General features: G+C 50.8%; 2 protein-coding genes across 4 annotated transcripts in view; one reads left to right on the top strand and one right to left on the bottom strand.

The window, feature by feature from the left end:
* Window positions 1-4,671, top strand: part of LOC109313435 (glucagon receptor-like) — a 13,970-nt gene extending 9,299 nt beyond the window's left edge. Inside the window, exons 9-13 of the mRNA XM_019539988.1 lie at window positions 351-420; window positions 1,637-1,725; window positions 3,131-3,269; window positions 3,807-3,848; window positions 4,067-4,671. Of these exons, the coding sequence (XP_019395533.1) occupies window positions 351-420; window positions 1,637-1,725; window positions 3,131-3,269; window positions 3,807-3,848; window positions 4,067-4,138 (412 nt within the window). The 3' untranslated portion in view covers window positions 4,139-4,671. The remainder of the gene's footprint in view (window positions 1-350; window positions 421-1,636; window positions 1,726-3,130; window positions 3,270-3,806; window positions 3,849-4,066) is intronic.
* A 4,035-nt stretch (window positions 4,672-8,706) lies between these two features.
* ANKS3 (ankyrin repeat and sterile alpha motif domain containing 3) overlaps window positions 8,707-14,886 on the bottom strand; it is a 26,639-nt gene continuing 20,459 nt past the window's right edge. For 2 of the 3 annotated variants that reach the window (XM_019539986.1, XM_019539987.1), the window contains 5 exons: window positions 14,542-14,714; window positions 13,727-13,812; window positions 12,668-12,751; window positions 11,167-11,259; window positions 8,707-10,755 (listed from right to left, as the gene is read on the bottom strand). In XM_019539986.1, the coding sequence (XP_019395531.1) occupies window positions 11,177-11,259; window positions 12,668-12,751; window positions 13,727-13,812; window positions 14,542-14,714 (426 nt within the window). In that variant the 3' untranslated portion in view covers window positions 8,707-10,755; window positions 11,167-11,176. Of the gene's footprint in view, window positions 10,756-11,166; window positions 11,260-12,667; window positions 12,752-13,725; window positions 13,813-13,912; window positions 14,077-14,541; window positions 14,715-14,886 lie in introns of those variants that run through there. The other variant, XR_002102050.1, reaches the window with a different exon arrangement.

Raw genomic sequence — 14,886 nt, 5'->3', positions numbered from 1 at the left:
GGTCCCTTCTGACCCTAGTATGAAACTATGAGTCAGGCTTGGTGCTATGCCTGGTGTGCCAGGCATCTGCCCCACAAGTGCTGGCCTCTGCTGGAAGTAGAAGACTGACTGGGACTTGAGGACGGGTAGGGCAGGTGAGAAAGGTTCAAGAAAGCAGGGAGGCACCACTCCCTCAGTGCCAGCAGTACTATCAGGCTGAGGGGTGGACACTTCCTCCTGATGGGATGGCATATCCTCAAGGTCCAGTAGCTTCTTTCTCCCTTGCCCCCTGGGTGCAACCCCCTCCCTCCCCCAACCCTGTAGCCAGTGCCCTGCATTAACCTCACACCTCTCTCTGTCTTGTGCTGAAGGTGCTGGGCTCTGAATGAGAACATGGCCTATTGGTGGATTATCCGCATCCCCATCCTGCTGGCATCTCTGGTACGAGATCTCAGATGTCTTTTCTTGTGTCTAATATCAAGTGATACAGGGGCTGCTCCATTCCAAGAGCAGCAGAGCTGGTTACTGCCATGGCACCTTGGCACAGGGACAACCGCAGCCTCTGGGAACAGCCTGTGCCCTGGACAGCCCAGCCTCTGCTAACTATAGAGCTGGACCCTTCTCTAATGGTACCCAGTGAGTTTTCCCTGAGGGGGAGCTCAGTATCATCACCCATTGCACAGCTGAGAAAGAGGCATAGAGTGGGGAGGGACTTGCCCTAAGACACTCAGGAAATAGCACCAACACCTTTTGGCCTTTGCTCACCTGCAGCAGGTATCAGAGCAGGGAGGAGACTTGTGCTCACCAACAACTGAACCTCTCTGATGAAGATGAGGCAGAATTGTATGTGGTACGCAGGGTACATCCCCTCAGATCCTGACCTGGCTGTTGGGGTAACCAAGGGGAGACACCAGGAACACTGTCCCAGCTGGTATGGAGAGCCTAAGGGAGGAGTCAGCAATGTTTTGGGCCAAGTATCAAAAAATCCTACAACCTTAACTTGGAAGATGTTGGTGTGCCAGGGGCAGATGGCAGGGGAGCCACAAGGGGCCTGATCCTTGTGCGGCCCCAGCCCCTTCCCTGCCATCTGCCCTGAGACATGTGCAGCTGCTGCCAGCAACAAACCAGGTTGGTGCAGCCATTTGTAGCCTTGTAGCTCAGGTTCCTGCCCAGAGCATGGGCTGCTTGCAGCAGGTGGTGAACAGCCTGGGCTTCATGGCAGATGGCAGGGTCCTGCCCAGAGCTGAAGTGGGATGAGCAAAATGGCTTCACATGCCATGTTTTGGCACGTGTGTGTCAACCCCTGGCCTAGGGCATCCTGGGAGACTGCTCTGGAGTCCAGCTGTGGCTTGATGGTGTCCCATAGTGTCCAAGCCTGTAATTACACACGTTGCTATGGTGTCTTGGTTATCTGAATGCTCTTGCTGTCATGGGCCTTGGGTCATTCTCCAAGACTGCACCCTCCTCCCAAGAGCTTGGTTGCCACCCACTCCCTGCAGTATGCAGGGGTCCCTGCCCACCCACTACTTCCAAATTAATCCTGCATATTCATGGCAGATGGGGTAGGTTAGAAGGTGGCACCCTGAGGGCTGGGATGTGGCAACGCACAACGGCATGCTGCCTGAGTGAAGTCACCCCCCAATGTTCCTTCCTCTAGATTAATCTGCTGATCTTCATGAGGATTCTCAAGGTGATCCTGGCTAAGCTGAGGGCAAACCAGAAGGGCTATACTGACTACAAGCTCAGGTGAGTGCATGCTGCAGCTGGGTGCCCATAGGTGTACATCTAGTGGAGACCAGCTTCCTAACAGGGTCCTTCCTTCTGGCCATTCAGATTAGACATCAGGAGGCGCTACTTCATGGTCAGGGCACCTGGCGCTTTGACATGGGACCCAGGCGGTGGGTGTTAGCAAGGAGCAGCCAGCACAGGCTCTCTGCTGCAAATGTGTACATGCGCACATATGCAAGCACATGTCCACGCAGACTCCTGGCCAAAGTTGCAGGACAGGGGCTGCTAACCCTGAGGGCTGCTAAGAAATGTGGCAGAGGCCCTGGGGACACACCCACACCATAAAGTCAAGTGTGTTGCAGTCACCATTGCTTTCACATCCTGCAGGGCACCAGTGCTAGCCAGCTGTGCCCCATCCTTGCCTGGGTCTATGCTGGGGCTAAAGCTGTTTGGGAGGTTTTTTTGATAGAATGGGGATTTTGTCAGAAAATTCCATATGGTCAAATCTGAAGCTGTTTTGTGGGAACGTGCTGGTTCTGATGGCACATCCCCTAGGACATGCTTCTTGGGTCTGGGGGCAGGGAAGCTCCTAGTCAAGAGACTCACCCAGAACAGCCTGGTGGTCATGGCAACATGGAGGATGTGGAAGACCTGGGTACTGACTCCTGCTCCAGTGAATGTTTAATCATCTGTATAAAGTGGGACAGCTTGAGCAGGAGAGACTGAAACTTGCCTCAGCAGAGCCAGCAGCCTGGTGGGTAGAGTGCTCACCCAGGATACAGGAAGAAAGTGGAGCAGGGACATGCGGGTCTATGCTAGGGTGATGCCTACCCAGCACCTACTGGGCTCGCTGGGGGTAGGGCTCTCCTCACTCCCTCCGCAGGGTTCCTTCTGAGCCTAAAACATTCTTGTTTTGCATCTCAAATAGCTTTGTGGATTCAGAGCATCATTCCCTGCCCTGTCTCTCCCTCCCTCCCAGGGTGCTGCACTTGCAGGCAAGGGGAGCTGCAGGCAGTTGTAATGGTGGGAGGGGTGCCAGGGAGGGGGTGTTCACCATCCCATTTCATTTCCCACCTGCAACCCACATCCTCCCAAGCCCCTCCAACTTCTCTGCTGTCTGCTCCCTGGCAAGCATCCAACTCTAATAGCTAACTCAGCTGCCGCTGGCCAGTCCCACTTGTCAATCTTTCACATAGTCACAGAAACAAGGACTGCACAGTCTTTCCTAACTAGTCTCCCAGCACCCTGCAGGACAGGCAGCCAGTATTATCCCCTAATTGACAGGCAGGGACAGAGCTAGGACTAGAACTCCAGCAATCTGCTCTGGGCATTTCACCCGCTGCCTGCATCAGGCCTCCAAACACAGGCCCTGTTCCCTCTCCCATTAACTCTTGTTGGGGATGGGAATCCCTTTTGCTTCCAGGTTGGCCAAGGCCACGCTGACCCTCATCCCGCTCTTTGGGATCCATGAGGTCATCTTTATCTTTGCCACGGATGAGCAAACTACGGGGATCCTGCGCTACATCAAGGTCTTCTTCACACTCTTCCTCAACTCTTTCCAGGCAAGTCAGGAATGCTAGGGAGCTGGGAGCCCTGCACTGGGCAGGGACAGTGACTGCATTCTCCCCCTCTGCCCTAGCCAGAAAAGAGCATGGGCCTTTTCCAGTTCATCTATGGAAGCCAGTCAGTACACTTGCCACAAGCTGCATTCCCTCCTTGGACCCTGTGGCTGGTATCAGAAGGGCTGTGTGCTCTATACTGGGAGGAAAGCAAGGGTGTGAATGGATTCAGGTCCTATTAGGGGCTGGTGGAACTGTTTCTGGTTGGCCACCTAAATAAACGCACATCCTAACAGAAAGCTCCCTCAAGAGGCCGGGGCAGTGACATGGGAGCTGGGGTAGGACATTCTGTTGCATCATGGCATGGGTGGGCTTCCCCCTCTGCAGGGGCTCAGTTGTAATTGGTTGCTATTCTGTGCCCCAGAAGCAGACCATGAGGTACATGCAACATACTGAGCAGCAGCTACCAGCACCTGCTCAGGCCAGATTGTTGTCCGGCTCTCGTGCCTGTGCTCACTCTTACTCTCTCTCTCCCAACAGGGTTTCCTGGTTGCTGTATTGTACTGTTTTGCCAACAAAGAGGTAGGCGCCCCTGTGCTCTGTCTGCCATGCAGTTATTTTATAGACCTCCCTTAATCCAGAGTCCTTACTAGCTGGCTCTGCTCTGACTGACCAGGAACACGCGCCCTTGCTGGTGAGGACTTGGGCATGGACCATGAATGATGCCGGGTTCTATGGCAGCTAGTAGAAAGGGGCTGCCTGGGAAAAAGCACCTCACACACTCCTTTTCTTTTGGGTAGGTGAAGTCTGAAATGAAGAAGAAATGGCAGCTCTGGAAGTTAGACCACCCCATGCTCTTCTGCACACAGTGATGACATTGGCACAGTGCCCAGCTCACCGCCTGAAACCCAGGAGAGAGCCATGAGGATCCCAGTTATTAGAGGGGCAGACCAAGCCAGGACCTGCCCATGCACTTATTACTATATGGCAGCTGGTACCACACCTCTGCTCTGCTCATGCCCAACTGCACCAGGGATAGCAGATGCTGTGTGCAGCAGGGAGGATGACTTGGAGCACTAGCCAGGCTTGAGGAGTACTGTTACTGGTTGTGCTGGTAGTAGGGCAAAGCAACTGTTTCCAAAGCACAGCTGCACCTGACAGCCTTGCATACCAGCAAAGAGACTGCACTAGCTGTGGTATGGGGGACACTGGGATCCTTCAACACAGAGCCCCCTCCACTGCAGCTGAACAGCAAATCCTGAGGCACAGTTGAGCTAAAGTAGACTCTGCTCTTTGAAAGACACATAAGCCATGGCTGTATTTTCTGGAGACACGGGAGGCTCGTAGAGAGAACTCCTTTGTGGTTCAGTGGATAGCAGGACACTGAAGGCCCAAGGCCGGGGGGTGGTGGGGGTGGTGGTGGTAAACAGTAGGGCTGTGCGAAACGGCACCATCCCATTTCGACTTGCGTTTCGACAGAACAGCATTTAGTTTCAAATTTCATTTAGATTCAAAACTACTGTTCCGTTTCATCAAAACAGTTTCACTGTTTTGACGCTTTGCCCATAGGCTATAGTGGGAAATCTCAAAACAGCCTATAACTTTGTCATTTCTGGCCTGATTTGGATGAAACATGCAGGAATGGCAGCCCTTTCTGAGGGCATGAATCCTGCCAAGTTTCAAGGAGAGGTGCAGGGGTTTCAGGGAAACTGCACCTCTAAGTCTTGAAAGCAAAAAACTCATGTCATGTGTACGTGTTAAACCACAGCAAGGTCAAAACTGCAGGGGTAGTAGCCCCTGCTGAGGCAACGAAGCCTGCCACATTTCAAGGAGATAGGTGCACTTCAAGCTTTGTACAAGCAAAACTCATGACACGGGTGACAGTGTGTTAAGGCACAGCAGGGTGAAGTCTGCAGGCCTGCTAGCCCCTCCTGAGACCACGAAGCCTGCCAGCTGTCAAGGATATAGGTGCAGGGGTTCTGGGGCCCTGCACCACTAGCTGCTGACAGGCAAAACTCGTGACATCGGTGGTGGGGGAGGTGTGCATGTGTGTACGTGTGTGTTAAGGTGCACCCTCACTCAACTGACACCAAGGCAGAAAGCAGGGTAGTTCAAACAATGCTACCTTTTATGCAGTTTTTCCATCCCACCCCCAGAACACTGGGATTGGAAGAGACATCAGGAAAGGATGACAGTCACTGGCTAGCTACAGAATCAATAATGAGAGCACACTCCTTCCCTCTCCCTCTCCTTACTTTACTTTATGTTTCCCTGCAGGCAAGCCCAGCTTGAGCTTCGAAACTCTAAACGTTTCTAAATTTTTTAAATGTTTCGACTTGCCTCATTTCATTTTGAGGCTGTTTTGAAGCTCTTCATTTCTTTTCATTTTGCTGTTTTGAGCTCAAAATGAGTCAAAACAGCATTGAAACGAAACTGCCGGCAAAATTTCGCACAGCCTTAGTGGACAGTCCCCCAACCTCTAGTAACCTGATGGTACAGTACCTGATCTCTACCTCCACAGGATGGAACCTGCATCAGTCAGAACTGCATCCAAAAAAAGTTTCCCTTCATCTGCATACCTCTGGATACCTGCAGGAGAAACATGCAGGGATCATGGTAGCTGGGAATGGCAGCTCTGTCACTCCACTGCCACTGATACAGTGAGTGCAGAGATCACAGACCTGACTGGGCAAGGACTTGGGTGTTCACAGTGTTCTTCTGCCAGCATGATGTCAAAGTATTAGCAGCTGTAGTGCACTCAGTCAAAGTGCCAAGAGGTGGTCCCTGGAAAGCCTGGGCCCAGCCCCTTTGACACAAGCTTACCTAAGGACTAAGCTTGGAAGCTGAGGACCAAGGCAGTATGTCCCAATCAGGAGAATCGTACCAAAAGCCATAGGGAAACCTAGCTAGTCCTCAAGGTTAGCAAAGCAGGCAATAGGAGCTTTCTACAATGTGGACCCTTGGACATCAGAATCTGAACACCAGCAGCTCTACCCAGATCACTCAAGAGCCACCAGCTGGGCATGCTTTCTATACCAATAATGCTCTGGTTGCACATGAAGTCTGAACCCCACACATCTCTGGAGGGACACAACATGATGTACAGGGAGGATTATACCAATAGTTGCTCTGGAGCACAACAAGGGGTGATGCTGCACAGGATGGGAAGGAGCTGTCCCAGACCTCCTTGGGTGTGGCTGCATCCAGGTTGGAGGCCAGCTGGTCAGTTGTGCATGACCTTTTGTTAGCTACAGAACTGGTGATCCAGGGGCCAGCACTTTGCACATTCAGTGTCTTTGCACATGTAAATAACTTTAATTTTTTAGCAACTGTGCTGCTCTACTCTGCCAGGGACTGTCAGCTGGGCAAGGAGGAAAGGAAAGCATTAGCTGCAGGGCATGGACCTGTGCTCAGACCCCAGCCTCAGCCCAGAACAGGCCTGGAGCAAGGAGCTGGGAGTTGAAGCCTCGCTCCTCAGGCTCAGGTTGGCATCACAACCCCCTGTGCTGCACTTACTCTTTAGAGAGCTGCCAGCAGGTGGAAACCCAACCTGAACTAGGGGTGATTAATATGCTTCAGCCTAATGCAGAGACCCTACACTCCACAAGTGCTTCACTGGCTCTTTTTGTATTTCAATTAGGTCTGCTGTAAAACTGCAGTAGACAGGTTCCCACCACACAACTCAGTGCTGCCTCCATTCCTAGCAGACCGCTGCAAAGGTCAAAGGGCACAGCAGAATGGTATCTGAGCTGACACAAAGGTCACTTCAGCAGTGCTGGCCAATAGCAGAGCACTAGACTAGGACACAGAGAAACTTGTGCCTTTTGAGGCCAGGAAGAAAACCCCAGAGCCATTGAACCACTTCCTTCACAAGGGAACAGGTACACAAAGAGCTTTGGTTCTGTTCAGAAAGAGACTCAAGTCCTGCCACCTTCACTGCCAGGGGACAACATTAGAAATGGGGCCTGAGCAAGCCAAAGCTAATGTCTGCGGGGATGAAATAGGAAAGGTTGGTCAAGGGGCTTGTGAAATTCATTGCATCATGAGGTCAGAATGAGACCCCAGGTCAGGTCACTAGCATCTTTTCACAGCACCATGTCTGCACCAGGCTGCCCATTTGAGTGTACGTGTATCTCTGCAGGGGCTGTCAGAGGCCTGATATAATTAATTCTTACTAAGGGAGAAAGAATGCCCAGCTCCAAATACAGCTGTAGGGATTCTCCATGCTCCAGAAGGGCCCACAGGCAGGGGGCCAGAAGCAGCTTATTTCTAAATAAGCATTTTGTTTAGCAACTTAAGATAACCAATTCCTTTGCCTGTGCAGGGCAGGCCTAGCCCATCTTTACTGCCTGATGCAGAGAGAACTTTGCGGCATTAGGTTCTGTTAGAGAGCTCTGCTTAAGGGCTCGTCCCCCTCATCCCCATGAACAAACTGACCCAGTGCAGCAAGTGTAGTCTCATGCAGACAGACTTATGGAACTTAATGGGCAACCAGCATGCAAACCCACCCACCTTTGTACCAAAATGAGGGAAGACCCCAAAGGAGGCACAGGTTTATAGTGAATGAGATGAGTCCTGAGCAACCTTTCCATTCTAGACCTATGCTGCTGCTGCAGGCAGGGATGTAGTTTAAAATAGCTAAGCTTCAATGGCAATGGCAAGTTACAGCAGATTCTGCACTATGCCAGGGATCACAGAGGTTCCTAATTAGTGTGTAATAGATTAAACTCAAGTGGTATCTTAAAACTAGTTTTACACCGCCTCCCCACCCTTCCTGCAAGAGCTGAGCTGGAGGAACAAGCAGCCAGGCTCAAAGTGTTACCAGTGTAGCCAAGTGTCCCACTCTAGCCAAGCTCTCCTTTCTCTCTCAGAGACTTTACCTTCTTTTGAAGGGTTCACAGGCTCTGTTTCAGTGAGATCCCTATCCACAGACACTGGAATCAGAGACACTAAAAGGGAGAGTAAAACAGTGCTGCCAACTCCTGGAACTCTGCTCTGAGCCATGGCAGGAAAACCTGCCCCCACCCATCACTCTGCTGACCCTGCAGACTTGGCCAAGTGAGCACCAACAGATCCAAATCATTGATTCATTTGCAAAACATACAACAGTTTTGGTCTCAAGTTTCAAAGTAAAACAGAAGTACACAGAAGTGCCACCCCCTGAGTATACTGGTGACAGTCATGAGCCACCTTGGGAACCACCTCCATTCAGCCACAGGAGTCAGGAAGGTGCAGAGACACCCAACCAAACGGATTTTGTGGGACAAATTGATCTAGGTGCTGCCTCCACTGCATGCAGAGTAGTGTTGCACTCAACTGGAATGGCCCACTCTCTATGGTAACAGACAGCTGACTGGAGGGTGGTCCCAGCCCAAAGGATGGGGTCAGAGTTTGCACTTTGGTGTTTGTAGTCAAGATCCACTGTAAAAAAAAAAAAAAATCCAGCATCCTTCCCTTTTATCAGTTAAGAACAACCACTGCATTGTAAGCTCCCTGCAGTAGGGCTATGGTCTTTTGCCAGGGGCTTGGCAATGCACACAAAGTCAAGGCACAAATCGCTGCACAGTATTGGAAGTCACCTTGTAGAAACAAGTCACACTGAGCCCTGTGAGCCTGCATACAGGTGGGGACCAGCTCCTGGAGCAACTGGCAACTACAGCAGCTCTAGCTACAGACAAGCAGGGGGCCAGACATCTCCAAGGAACAGAGCAGCATGTGGGTGTTGGCGGTTGGGCCAAGTACCTAGTGCAGGCAGTCTCCTTCTGTAGCATCTGCTAATGGAGTTCCCACTTGCTCTCTGAGAAGTCCCAGCTTCTGGGATGCAAGGACAGATAATGAAGAAAGCCCCTTCCAGAGAGATCCCCAGCATCAAAAGGCATACTGCAGGGAAGTGCTTGAAGGCTTGCAGCATTTTCAGAGCTGCAGACTAGGAAGAAGTTTCTTTTGCTCAGCTCTTCAGACAGCCCTATTTTGCATCTTCTCACTTCTGTGCTCGTGAATCGCAGAGCCTATCTACCCCATTTCCAGCCTGAATGAGAGCACAGCATAGAGATGCAGCTGCTTTCCACTGCACCTCGCAGCCCTTGGAACAAGAACAGGAGCCCAAAGCTGAGGCAGGTGTGAAAGCAAGTTCTTAGTTCTCACAGGAAGGAAGAGGAGATTTTATAATGTGGGGAAGGGAACCTTCAAGATGGATACTCTTGATGTTAGAGGAGAGAGTGAGGACTCAGAAAACAGCCTTAGCTAAGGCCAGCACTGAAAGTGATGGGTTGTGAGACCAATGGTCAGAATATGACTGAGAGGGACATTTTACAGTGCCCGGTGCAAGGCTGAGACCCCTGCTCCCAATGCTCAATATGACCAAGCACCTGTCACACACAAGTGCATAGAGGGCAGGCCTGAATTCACAGCAGGCAAGAGCAGTAGATGCCACCTCCTTGCCATGTTTCTAACTCATGTGTTGGGAGCACTTTCAAGGGGTATATGTTATAGCAGCAGGGGAAGCTGTTTGCTTCCGAAACCTCTGGGAGTAGGCTGACTCAGCATGGCAGGGAGCATGGACGCACCTCTCACAGCTGCCCTCTTGAAGGGTTAACCCAGGAGTCACCTGGGCTGTTTTAAGCTTGAGAGAAAAAGCAAGGGCAGATGTCAGGCCCCACTGCCTGGAGGGCACCCCTACAGCTTGGAAGCTCTTTATAGGGAAGGAGGGAGTGCATGGGCCTAGCAGGAAGAAGATAAATCAAACTGACATCCATGGAGGCAGAAGCCTAATAGTTTAGTCACAGCAGTCTGATGGAAGAAGCAGCTCTTAAGAGAATAGAGCTGCACAGCACAGAGTATGGGCTACTGGATCCTACTCCTTAAGATAACTGGGCAGAGACAAAGGCTTTTGCTTCAGGTTGTACAAGCCTCAACGAGCAGGCCAAACTCTTGAAATGGCCTGAGAAGCTCTGGCTCCTTCAATCTCTAGGGCTGCACCTATTAGCCAACACTGGTGCAGTCTCCACTGCTGCACCAGGTACATTTCTTGGGACAGCTCCTGGCAGATACCACACAGCAGAGGGAAGCATTACAAAGGTTCAGAGAAGTGTGGGGAAGGTGGGATAATCTGGCTGGTTGACTATAGTTAGCTGTTCAAAAATCACATGACCTTAAATGGCAAAGTAGGTAGGGTCTCCAGGAGAGGCCAGAGGGAGACTGACTTCTCCATTCTCAAAGTTTCAGCTAATGCACTAACTCTTGGCATGAGGAAAGCAACTGTTTTGGGACCATGGGGTTGCTTGCTCACATGACTCCTCTTCTCTGCTGTCTCTTGCTCTCTGAAGCATGTTCCCAGCTGATCAAACACCATCCTCCAGGCACCTGCTGCCTCAACTTCCCTCTGTGCTCTCAGAGAGGAAAAGGAGCTGTACTGTCGAACCAGCCCTCGTGCTCATTCTCCCAGACTCACTCAGCTTCCGGGTGGAACAGTCACCCGACGTCAGAACTCCTACAGGGGAAGGAGACAGACATTATTCACAAAGAAGGCTGAACAGACATCTGGCTGGGGTCATCTGAGCCCAGCACTCCTTCCTACCTAAGCAGGGGGTCAGACTTGATCTATTGAGGTCCCTCCTGACCCTAGCATCTATGAATCTATGAAGGCCCCAACCAGGGAGGGCAGATTCGAAAATTAACCCTTCACTAGGAGCAGAGGAATGGGAGCTGGGAACAGGGGCTTACAGCAGTTCATGTGAGGAACTTTAAGGGGCCTATTGAAATGCTCAAGCTGACTGCAGTGACCCTCAAGGTTTTCAGATCTGGATAGAAGCATGTAGGCAGAGCTACAGAAAGGAAAGTGAAGGGAGAAAGCAGCATTTGATGGACACTGACATTGATCCCAGCCCCTTGCCCCACTCACCATTCTTCTGTTAGGGTTCTGGCCAGTTCTGCTTGTCCTGCCCCTGGTCCTGAAGCCTGGTAAGATTTTGAGTCACAGACTCTAGAGCTTTCCCTATGGACCAAAGAGAAAACCCACCATTACCTACCACACCAGACTACGCAAGTCAAGGAAGATGTGGAGTCACGCCACTATTCCCAGGTCTCTCTAACCCAGCCCTCCCTCTGTTTCTTCTGCCTTCCAGTTAGGAGAACAGTACAGGGACCCTCGAGAGGCAGCTGCATGGTTTGCTGTACAGGAGAAAATGAGCGCAATTAGGAAGAACAGTCTTCTCCAGCACAGCCATATTAGCAGGGGACAGAGCAGGGAAAAAGCAGACTATGTCCCAGCCAGCTTCTCTGGCTGCATGGGAAAAAGCTACCCTTGTCTCACAAGGTGACATGGGAGCCACAGAACCACCCTGAGTTGCCTGGCTCTAAGAGGGGCAAGGGCCATAGGACAGCCATTGAGAGTAATTACGGCCGATGTGCAAAAAGTCTCTAGTAGCTTGTTGGCATGCATTGGAGCCAGAAAGCCATGGATTCAAATGCCACGCAGCCCCAGGCTGCTCTGGCACCACTGGATGGGGGACAGCTTACAGATGGCATTCTGCATAAGACAGGAGTCTTCCCCCCCTCCCAGTGCCAGAAAAATTGCCCTAGGGCTTGTTTGAGAAGAGTTGGGGATAATCTTAAGGTCCTAACCAGTACTCCCCCTGGCAGAAAGGGAGGCTTGCTGCACACAGAGTGGTAGCTGGCATTGTTGCTGCATTCCTAGCACCTGACATCCTGCTTGGGGACAATGAGAGAAGTGTTCTCTGTAGAACAAAGCCATGTTCTACAGAGACAAAAGATGAAGAAGAACAGAAGGAGCAAAGCAGCCCCATCACTGCACAGAAAAACTACTGGCACTGATGGCAAGGGCTTGGGCTGAGGGAGCAGGGAAGAGGACCTGTGCCCTGGGAAGAATAGTGCATCTGGAACCAGTAGGAGAGGGGGAAGCACCAGAACTCTGTTTCAAAGAGGTTGCTGCAGGGTGGCACTGTGTAGGCAATAAGCTCACAGCCAGGGCAAGGCAGAGTGCAGCAGCATGTTGCCTGTGGTGAGTATGATGGTGGCTCCCATAAGCTCTGAAGGGAGCCCCCAGGGGGGCCTCACTGGCTAGATTGAGGCTTCTGCAACACAAGACTTGGGGAGGGGGGAATATAAGAATGGAGATGGGATACCCAAAGAGAGGAGCTGTCCGAGGTCTGCTCTCATACAGGTGCAGTGTGGTTTGCTGTGGCAGCAGTGAAAAATATACAAAAAGACACCCACACCAGCACCAAGAGTGTGAAGAGTCCCATCTGGATTGTAAAGGGGAACAGGCTTACACCCCAATACAGGTCAGGCTGCAAGAGCTTTACCCAAGAAGGTCTTTTTCCCAAAGCAGCAGACATGCCACAGGTCCCCAGCAAGAGCCCCAACACTGCCATCCATCTTACCCATTTCTCCCACACACTCCTCCAGGAGAACTGACAGCTCAGGCAGGCTCAAGGATTTCAAGGAAGCTGGCCATTCTTCAAGGCCTGGGAGAGACAGATAAAGGGCAGAGAGACTTGTACTCACTTCTACAGCCTCTGCATTGCATGGCCCAAAAAAATGAGGGCTTGGACTTCAATGCTGCTGACAGCATTCACCATGAAAGCAGCTTGATTTGGGTGGGTCTGGCAAGATTTAATGAGATCCAGCATCAAACAAGTCACTTAAGTCCACACATAACAAGAACTGGTTTCCCTTTCTCCATTCATTCCATAATTTAAAGGAATGTTTGTGCTGCACGAGTGGCTGTTTATGAAATTCCACTATTTAGTGCTCAAAATCATTGCCCTTGAGATGCTTAATAGGTCCAACACAAAAAAAATCACAAGGGAATGGAATTAGATTTGCTGGTTGCAGTTGCTCATTTCACTCCTGTTGAGATAAGAGGTGAAGGTCCTGCTCTCATCTCTGACCCCACCCAAGTTCTCCTGGGATTTACAAACAGTTGTCAGTGAGGCAGCAGCACCTTTAGTGAATTTCCTGTGGTACACACCAGGTGGGCTAATGCTATGCCAGGTCAGGATGCCTACACAGGTGGGCTGATGGGGAAAGTCTAAACCTGAACAAAAGTATTCTCACAAATACTTCCATCAATACAGACATTCAAAGGGCTTCCAACACTTTCCACTCGTGTAGGTGTTTCTGGGAACGTTTATCTTAGACAATCTAAAAGCAAAATCACCAAAAAAATCAACAGGACCTAAATGCTCTAGAAAGAATCTTACCCTAAATCATTCTTTCCTGTTTATAAAGCTGTTCAGCCATTTGAGAGACAATCACTAGTTGCACTTTCAGTTCTAAAAAGGCACCTTTTTTAAGGCACCTCTTGTACTTTCTCCAGTATCTGTATTTTTTGCTTAGTCTGTTTTTGTGCTTGCTAACTTTTTCATCTACCCCTGTGACTATACAGAGCCAGTGCAGCACATGGTTCTGCTCCTCTCACTCAAGCCTTCTGCACTCACCCATTCTCAGCTCTGCCTTTGTCTCCGGCCTCCTGCTAGCCACATGTTCTTGATTCAGCCGGGAGGACAGCTCAGTCTGACAGGTTCTGCCAAATGGGACAAAACCCTGTTAGCGAGGCACATGGGCACTCCTAGAAAACACCATGCCAGCATGGCCCAGAAGCCACTACTATGCCCTGTAAATACCTGCTCGGGTTGCCAAGGGATCACAATTAACTGAGAGGAAACGTTTCTTCAGTTTGGCAACTCACAGGGTTACAAACTGCTCTTCGTTCCTTCCCAGGCTGCAGAAGATGTGCCTGAGATTTTCGTCCATCTCCCCAGCTATCTTTGCCCCATCCACAGAGGAGCTACAGGGGAAGAAGAGGAGGAGGGGCAGGGATGAGCAGGAGAAGGCCTAAGCTAGGGGCTATCAAAGTCTGCATGATACCTGAGCCTGATCCACACACGAGTGTGGCACCTTTGTAACACAGATGTAAAGCTAAGCCAGGACTCAGCAGGTTTAGACTCAGCATCTACATACAAAGCTACAATGGTTTGGTGTTCAAACCCTTTCACTTAAACTAGTGCAACCTTCTGTGTGTGGACAGGCCCTTGGACAGCTTTTGCTTTAAAAAACAGAGCAAGTTTTCAGCCCTCCTGATTATGGGTAAAGCAAACTTCCCTGCTCCTGTTCCTCTCATTGGAAGGTGAACTAAAATGGCAAGACCAATGTCAACACCAACTACTGGACTGATGATCTTGTTTGTGGATGGGAACATTGGGATGGCCTCCCTGGGGTAGGCCCCTTCTTCATTTTCCTTGGAACTACTTACTTGATCTGCTCTAGTAAGACTCCAGCATCTCTTGTTATGGCTTGTGCCTCTTGCACCTGAAGCTGGACATCATTCCAGGCCACATCTCGCTCCATCAAACAGCTCTCGACCACAGCGCGCAACTCCTGCTCCTGGGACACCTGTCCCTTCATCATTTCCACCTCTTCACATCTCTATAGCAGAAGAGAGTGGGAGAAGTGGGTGAGTGTCAAGGGCTATAGGCTATACAGGAGGGACAGGATAGGAAACAAAGGTGGAGGAGTAGCACTCTACATCAAGGAGGAATATACTTCCTCGTTAATTAGCAAGGGGGTAGAGGGGGGGCACTCTGAGGTGCTCTGGGTT

The sequence above is a fragment of the Crocodylus porosus genome, unplaced genomic scaffold, assembly GCF_001723895.1.
Source record: "Crocodylus porosus isolate Cpor-Errol unplaced genomic scaffold, CroPor_comp1, whole genome shotgun sequence".
Lineage (NCBI taxonomy): Eukaryota > Metazoa > Chordata > Crocodylia > Crocodylidae > Crocodylus > Crocodylus porosus.
The sequence above is the reverse complement of the archived record's forward strand: the minus strand, read 5'-3'. Positions and strand labels throughout refer to the sequence as shown.